Source organism: Mus caroli, chromosome 9 (genome assembly GCF_900094665.2).
Source record: "Mus caroli chromosome 9, CAROLI_EIJ_v1.1, whole genome shotgun sequence".
NCBI classification, from domain to species: Eukaryota; Metazoa; Chordata; class Mammalia; order Rodentia; family Muridae; genus Mus; species Mus caroli.
The window spans coordinates 83,165,811-83,174,997 of NC_034578.1; the positions used below are offsets into that span (position 1 = coordinate 83,165,811).

General features: G+C 40.1%; 1 protein-coding gene across 1 annotated transcript in view; it reads right to left on the reverse strand.

The window, feature by feature from the left end:
- Me1 (malic enzyme 1) overlaps positions 1-9,187 on the reverse strand; it is a 128,331-nt gene that overhangs the window by 37,942 nt on the left and 81,202 nt on the right. The window contains exon 5 of the mRNA XM_029481966.1: positions 6,248-6,357. Within this exon, the coding sequence (XP_029337826.1) occupies positions 6,248-6,357 (110 nt within the window). The remainder of the gene's footprint in view (positions 1-6,247; positions 6,358-9,187) is intronic.

The window sequence follows — 9,187 nt, forward strand, 5'->3', positions numbered from 1 at the left end:
ATATATTTACACAAACCCACAGTTTTGTCCATAATCGAAAAAGAAAGTCTAAAGAGCTGACGATGTGATTCAGTGTTGAATGTTTGTCTAGTACACATAAGGCCTGAGTTAAATCCCCAAAACCACACAAAAAAAGAAAATCTGTANAAAATATGGCTGACTTATCTAAGAAATATGCCATGATGTCCATCTCATGCACCCAGCTACAGTCCTGAGAAACGTTACAGATGGAGCTGAGGAGACAGGCATGCAGCTATGGTGAGTGGTTACTCACAGGAAGTACCTTAGGCTAGCTCTGGCCTGGCCTCTTTTGATGAAAATGGGTCCAAACCTAAGATGTAAGGAACTGTAAGCTCACTTCCAACTCTCAGATCATACGATCCCAAGATGTCTACTGATTGTCCAAGGGTCACAGATTTAAATTGCTGAAGAGTCAATTTTGGAACATTACTAGCATCACTATACTTTAATATTTTTATTCTATTTTATTTTTCATGGAACTGGACACTTGGAGACAGACACAGAGATTTTGCTATTGTCTAATTACAATGTGCCATTGCTGTGTGACGGTGCTAGCTCATTCTACTAAAAGTCAAAATGCTTGACTGCAGACTTAACTTATGATCACCATAAGTCAGGCAGAATGAGTCGCTTCTCGCTGTCCTGGATTTCTAGTCATTATACGTGTATTCTACAGCATTCCTAGTGACACAGTGGACACAGTTCTCTTTATAGCATCAGCTTATGAGATCAGAACTGAATGTAAATACGATGCTTCTACCCAGGCTGGGACTACTGTCAATTTCTTTATAGAGAAGCAACTGCAAAAAATTAAAATTTTATAAAAATGTGTTTGCAAAATAAATTACATAATTGTTTTTTCGGACTCTCAAAAATGTAAAACTATGTTTTAAGTTACATGAATGTGCACTTGAATGTGTGTGCATCTGAGTGCCTAGNAGATAGTGTTGCATGGATGCTGGGATTTGAACTCTGGTCCTACAGAAGAAGAATAAATGTTATCACTGTGGAGCCATTCCTCCANCCTCCAAGCTCAGAGGTTTTTGAGCCCTGACATGACNCCAGACATCCTGCACCTGATCTTATAGGATGAGTAGCAGTGAGAATGCAAGGTCTGACATGCTGAGCAACATCATCTGTGACCTACATATATATGCACCCTGCACACAAAGGAACTTTGTGTTTAGAGTTAGATTCCAGTCTCAAAATGTCTCATTTTGTATGTGAATGTGAGTATATATAGTAAATATAGATGTATAGCTATAATACATATGTATAAATATATAAATACATATTCTAAAATCATGAAAAATATGAAACTCAAAATGTTTCTGCTACCAAATATGGTGGACAAGGGCTACTCAATCCCAGCATGAATTTGCACATAATGTGTCTTTGACGTCTACAGAAGTTAAGTATTTTGCTGTGCTTCTGCTGTGGTTATAAATCTCTCTAATCTTTTGCCAAAGAATGACCTCAACTGTGAACATGATAATCTCAGTTTATAGCTAGATGATCAAAAGTTCAAGGCTAGCCTATCTCAAAACAACTGCAATAATATCCGACCTCTAATGATACGCTGGCATAGTAATTTGTTAAATCTAGTAATTGTTAAATTAGTACTAAAAATGACTTTACGTAACTAATGAGATCAATTTTTAATGAAATAAATCCTCGTGTGCTATATAAAGATCAGATGCCACAGAAGTGTTGAGGATGTGGGTGAATTTACACAGGCCGGCTGACGGTTAGAGCAGGCACCACCTGTTCACAGCAGTGCAGAGCGTTCGAGATGCCCACAGCCTCGGGTGGAAGGGCACAGAGCAGCCAAAGCATGTGCAAGACACAAGGGCAGGGATGCTTCCCTGTGGAAAGTGGGAGAAAGCACACACAACTAGGGTAGTTCCCTACAAACAGAAAAACAGATTTAAAAACAAACAAGCAAGCAGAGAGATGACCAGAAGCATCAGGCACAGTGGGAGGCAGGGAAGAACGCTGCACTGAAAAAGATGAAGTGAAATTTATTTACTCGCTATGGAGGAGCACACACATGCCAGCTTCTTTTTAACACAAAGACTACTATGAGAAAGCGACTGCCAGCAGACAGAGCAGACCAGAACCTCCACAGAGTAAGAGAAAGGCTAAAGAACAGGGAACTCCCTGATGAGATAGTCTAAAGCATAAAATGACATTAAAGCAAGCCCAATGTCACTTANTATTATTTCATATTACTGGTATAGTTAGCTACACTATTCTTTAATCAAATACTTTTCATAAATAGTATCATTAAATAACACATCTGTTTCAAAAGAAGGAAGAGGAGAAAGTCCCTTCAAGGACAGGATGCAAAAGCACTTATATACAGGGCTGAAATGGTTACATAATTGTTTTCATTGACAACATCCCTGGGCATGATGGGAAAACATAGAGTTCAAGAGCTAAGACAAACACGTGGAGAAACCCTGTCACAGGGACAGTTCTGTGTGGAGAGATGCTGACAATGGTTCACTCACTCTGGTCAAAGCTCCAGGGCTTCCCATACATAGGCCTTCCCTAAGGGATTAGATGCATTTTCTCAAACCTGTATTTTCCCTTCTGAGGGTAGCATTGTTTTAAAATTCCTATGAGGAAATAGGTAAGTGCTATGTGTACAGGCAGCAAGNGTGGAAACCCAGCAATTTTACTGCCTCCACGCTGGTAAGCCTGGCGGTGCTCCAGCATCTTCAGCACACCTCACACGTTTCTCTGGACCTCAACTTGATTTGTAGGCTTCACTTCCAATGTATCCAGGCCTTAACCTTAACTAATGATCCTGATAGACAGAAACTATCAGTCAAATTTCTGGTTTGGTGATTTAGCCTTCTTAAACTTAATTCTGGTTCTCATTCATTTCGAATAATGCTTCTCTATCATATAATACTAGTCTTAACATTCTTATACATATTTCTGCGATTACCACAAAAATGCAAATGTAAAAAATACTGTAGGGGAAGGAGATGTAGGTTTGTTGTTATGTTATTTTTGTTTTTGTTTTTTTTTTTTTTTTTTTTTTGGTTTTTCGAGACAGGGTTTCTCTGTATAGCCCTGGCTGTCCTGGAACTCACTTTGTAGACCAGGCTGGCCTCGAACTCAGAAATCCGCCTGCCTCTGCCTCCCAAGTGCTGGGATTAAAGGCATGCGCCACCACCGCCCGGCGTGTTATGTTATTTTTGAAGTGCTGGAGATAAATTCCAGGCATTGTATGTTCTAGACAAGTATTCACCACTTACATACTTCCCGGGCCCTTGAGAGGGATAGGTTTATTCCACGGGTCACTGGAGGCTGCTAAAGAAACCACCTCAAAATGAACTGATAGGTGACTTGTGATATTAGCCTGCACTATGTACTTTAAAGCCACTCTGTCATTACACAGGGTTCCCTAGAGTCAGGGCTGCCATGTATTAAAACCAGACTTCCTTTCTATAGCTCACATGGACACTTAATACCTAGAAATTCTGGATTTCCTTCTGAAATCCCCTAAATACTTGATTCTAAGAAATCCCTAGCTGTCTGTAAAGTGACTATCCAGGAACTATGCACCACGAAGAAGCAAGAGTGCACAAGGATAGGCTTCTTAGAAAACATCAGCAACACACAACTAAACCAATGGAAGACACCAATTTTTATGAAATGACATCAAGGTTACTTGGTGGTGGGAAGCACTTGGCTGACGTTCACTGAGAAGAGAGCACAGGGAGATGGTTGGGCCAGGGAGGAAATGGGTTTGCTTTGAAATGGTTTCAGAATGAGGTAACNTTGAGATAGCTAAGAAGAGCTGTTAATAAACAGATGAACATGGTGTCCTGGAGTTCAAAGAAGTCTCGAATGCAGAAATAAGCCTGAAAGCTGAGTGTCACGGTATGGAATATGACCTAAGAGGNCAGGTTCTAAAGCAAGAAGAAAAGACCTAAAGTGCTGTCATGTGCCAGTCAGAGAGAAGAGAGGAACAGCCAGCACAGGGGGAAGAGATCAGCAGGTCAGTGCCAGGGCAACAGCACAGTGTTCAGGCCCGAGCGAGGGACAGGGCTATGTGCTGCAGACATTAAGACACAGCAGTGACGATGTATAATAATAAAATTATACTTGGCTTGAGAAATTAATATTTTTGCAATTGAATGATCATAGAAACCTTGTTAAAATCAGTCTACAAAATTAATATATTTGTGTGTATATATAGTACTTATTTTCTGTAAACTCTCAATTATATTTCATTGATCCTATGTGTTTGTTCTTGCTTTATTGTATTATATAATAATCCCTTAGAAGTATATTTGTTTTTTAAGACAGAAGAGGGATCAATCCAGATAAGATGGGAAGCGGGAAGAAATTGAGAGAAGTAGAGGGAGAACAAAACCACAATAAGGACACAGTTTGTAAGAAAATATATCTATTTTCAATAAAGAAAAATAAAGCAATAAAAAAAAAAAAGACACAGCAGTGACACAGAAGCCATCTGGGTCTCAAGTTGCTAGAACTTAATAACTCCCTCCCTGTGTTTGTCCTTTATCTAATGGTAAAATATGACCTAATGAAATAGGTTCCTAAGGCTTTCATATAAGGCCTGATGTTGAAGGATGGAGGACAGAGTGGGATGGAAAATCAGAGCCTGCACAGACAACCACAAGCAGCTAATAAAAGTCCACGGCCAAAGCATGTACCTGAAATATCAACTAGAATGCAGTAGACTATTCATATGCCAGCCTGGTCCTCATGTGATATCAGCCAACAGTGTGAGGAGCGGGTGTGGCAGCAGTTCCAAAGGTGTCAGGGACTGCAGCTAAGTCTTATGACTTGCACCTGACTTCCTCATACATCTGAATATAAGCCACAACCATCGTGAGAGCTGTGCAGGTGTACCAGGATACTGGTGAATCCATTTTGATGGAGATATGCCCCTGCTGCCCTGATTAGCTGAAGCTGCGTGCCTGGTGAGGGGGTGTGGCCTGCTGTGAGTGGATGGGAACTGAGAGTATATAAGAGTGAGAGGCCCAGGGTTCGGAGGGGGGGATATATAAACAAGAAGAAAGATGAAGACTGAATAAACTGCTGTTAGAAGGACTGGTGGTCGTGTCGTTCTTGCTGGTCGAGAGCGGATGTGACACAACAGGACACAGTGAGACCCTGACTCAAAAACCAGAGCTACAGCACTCACTGGAGTGAGGCTGAGAGACTGTGGCTAAGATGTATGTGCATTTAGACCCTTAAACAACAAGCTGTCTGTTTTCATGGATTTCCTTCTTTATTATGTCATAATAGCTGGAGATTTTTATCAGATTTCTAGGAGCTCATGTATAATCCTGGACATTCTACTATGCTTTCTCAAATGTGAAAGGGAACCAGAAATATAGCTAAAATCATCCAATATAAATCATGATTTTTAACAGAAATCTAATATCTACAGGATTTGATAAAAAACTGTGAACTAATTTCAGATATTTTTCATATGTTAATTTTGTTGTGTCTATATATGTGCTCTTTATATGCATGTATATACATAGGTATATAATTCTAAAAATTCTAAAAAATTAATAAAATGTTGCAATTTATTTCAGCTTTAATTCATTATTTTATTACTAACAATTTATATTTAATGGGAGAAATTATTTGTTTAATACAGATAGTATTTAAAGCATAAATTTTTTCACTATCTATACAACAGCTTCCCAGAAATTATAATACTTTTAAAACAGAAAATTAGTTTTGAAAATTACTGGTGTCCCAAAGCTGTGAAAATATATAAGTGTCTGATTTGAAAGAGGCTGTATTGTCTATAGTCTGTCACAGCCCTAACATGTAACCGTCTCAGCTCAGTGCTTCCCTGCCTCTCATGATGCTCCACCCCACACCTTACTGTGATAATGTTTTAATCGCCTGCAGCCTCAGCCCTTCAGTTTATTCATATTACGGTGTGTTGTATAATAGTCGCCTGGGGTGAGCATTCAGGCTTTAACTTTTCTCCTCCTCTTCTGATGCATATGGAGGGATAGGACGGGGTCCTCCAACAACCTAGAGCTGCATGCCAAGCTTCTGTGTGTCTTGCATGTCTAAATCACTCTGTGACATGATCTTTCTAGACATCTTNCCTGTGCCCCTCCTGCCTTTGCTTACACAGGTCATTGNATTTCTCTCTTGTCTGACTGGAGAGGATCATGGGCCTCNTGATCCATACACAGTGCAATGGGATTACCTTGAATATCATCGTTAAATGTGCAATACTTGTTTCGATACTTGTTCAGGAGACGAAATGCATTCCGATTGGCAAAATCTTCAAACTGAATAAGGCAATTCATGCCATATCTATGAGATAAAGACATGCAGTTCAGACACTAATTAAATAACATTTTAAGTAGACATTTAAAACTAGCTCATAGAAAAGACACGCTAATTTCTTTTTATAGTCCTATCTAGATGCTTAGCATAAATGTTTCACACATTATCAGCAAGGACTGACAGCATGCTTACCACAAAAAAGGGACTGGACTGGTACTATGGAATAATGCCAAATGACAAAAACTCAGACCAAAATATGATCCATATCCTCAAGGAATTTAAAGCTCAGTAGAAACAAAATCTTCTGAGTTAAATGAAAGGTATGCAAAANGGAATATAAAAGCTATGCATAAACAAAGGATTAGTTATACAGAAAACGGTGCTTCTAGCTACACTTAGAAGCCAACTGACAAACTAATGAAGCTTTAATTGTCTACTACTTTGAAAGCTGAGATGCAGGGTTTATAAGTCAAGGCAAAGTAGAAGCAAAACAAATGAAAGGTAGAAAGAAAAAACCCCATTGGGAAAATGTCAAGCTCACTAATGGCCTGTAATGCAGAATANGTAAGGCCTACCCTTTTCATTCTCCTAACTCAGCTGGTCCACTCCATCTATGCACAACAAGGGCGGTTACCTAACTGTTTATGGGAGAACTCTCTGGACCATTTGCTGTTTCTGACTCTGAATACTCCCACACTCTACCAAGACAGCAGATAAATCCAGCTATACGGTCTGGCCAGCATCACAGATTTCCTATTTGTTTCCATGTTTGTGTGGACTTCAACACGAACCCAAAAGTTTTNTTTCTAGTCATGCTATACTGTTAAAGAAGAATGTCTTGCCCGGGGTCACATAGAAACAGAGCAGTCTATAGCTTAGTTCTGGAGGCTTGGGTTCAAGGGCTTGTAGATACTGCCTGGGGAGGACCATCTCCCAGTAGGCAGCATCTCTTTTCTGTGCGCTTGCATGGCAGAGGCAGCAAGCCCACACCTTCCCTTTAGCCTCTTTCATATGGGCACTAATCCCAATCATGATGGCTCACCCTCAAAAGGCCCCTCTTCTTCAGAGTTTCACACTGGGGTTTAGTTCTATATAAGCACTCAGATAAAACAGCTTCAACAACCTGATGCTCTCCTGACTACAAGTGTTCAATTCCTTAGCAGGCTTCTCATCTCATCAAAGAGAGAAATAGCTTTCCTCCCTTAGTCTACTGTCCGGACCTAACTCCATCAGATTTATGTTTCTATATCGTAGTTTTAATGCCTCCACAGTGGCTCGCTCCTGTCTGCAAGTTCCAATTCTTGGAACTCGATGATTTTAAAACCTCCTCAGACAGGANCAAAATCAAAGTTATGATTTCTTTCATCCTCACAGTGTCAAAGTTGTCACGACAGAGTACTAAACTCTGTCCTCGTTTCTACTTCTTTCAGCCATGAGGACAGCTGTAGACCCCACTCCCCAACATCACAATGGAGATGAAGTNTGGCAGTGCTCTCTCCGGCTCCACCTTGTCCTACCACCATAACTAGCAAAGATCTCTCTAAGTCTATTTACTCATATACGATTATCATGTGTTTGTCCTTAATTATCTACCATTTNAAATTATGATAACATTTCATAGGTGAAATTGAGATTAAATCAACTTTTCCTCCCTTCCTTCCTCTATAAGATTTTCGAAATATACAGGAGGGAAGGACTTGGTACTTTCTGAGATTGATTTTCTCATAGCAGCCAGGATACCAATGGGCTCCTCTTGATTCCTCCTGGGAGGATGTATCTCCTCACCCTTGTACTGATAAATGGGTGAGAGCTGGAGTAGTTCCCTCATCCCACACTAATGCGATGTGTTTGCTGAGCTGCCCGCTACAGTGGCTGTAGCCTGGACAGAGTCTTNGTCACTTGTGGCCTTGTTAAGACCCTGGCCAAGAGATGTCACAAAGATCTGTCTGCTGCTCTTCAATGGCTGCTGTAGGAGGAAACTGGAAGATTTTGTCTCCTTTTCAGTTATTAATGAAACTTAACATTGTTTTCTGTTTCTTTGAATCTTTCTATATCCTGGTCATTTTTTAATTCTTTTTAGAAAACAGTATGTTCTTTGATTCATTTTTGCTGTTGTCCTTTCATTTACTACTTTAATAAAAAGTCTTTATATTTTCAGGACAGTACCGTCTATCATAGACTCTGCAAATGGCTTTCCTAATCNTCTATACTGTGCCACTGATCTCTTAGATGGTGTTTGTCCTGGACAGCTTTAACTATCACCCTGACATAGTCTAAGACCATCTGAGAGAAGAGTCTCAATAGAGGAATTGCTTGTATTAGTGGCCTGTGAGCATGTCTGTGGAGGACTGTCTTGACTGTTAAATGATGTAGGACAGCCCAGCTCACTGTGGGCAGCAGAAGCTCAAGGCAGTCGGTGTGAACTGTATACAAAAGCTAGCTTGGTATAAGATGCTTTGTGAGCCAGCAGCCAGCATCCTCAATGGTTCCTTTTGTATTTCTCTGGCTGTGAAATAAGTTCCTTGGTCAGAGGTAATGCTGTGTGGAATAGCAAGTAGGCCTGCCTTGAATCCTGTCTTGACTTCTCTCAATGATGGACCATGACCTGGAACTGGGAGCCAAATAAACCCTTCCCTCTCCCCNGCTGATTTTGGTAAAGAGTTTTCTGTTCTGTTTTGTTTTGTCACAGCAACACAAATGAAACTAGAATAATGTTTCTATTGATCTTGCCACAGAAATTTCAGGATTTTAATAAGATTACTTGAAGTTTTTACATATGGACTCACCTTTGGATAACACGCCTATGATAGCCTTTGCATGTGTATTAATTTATAATCCAAACTTTCTTCTAACAGCA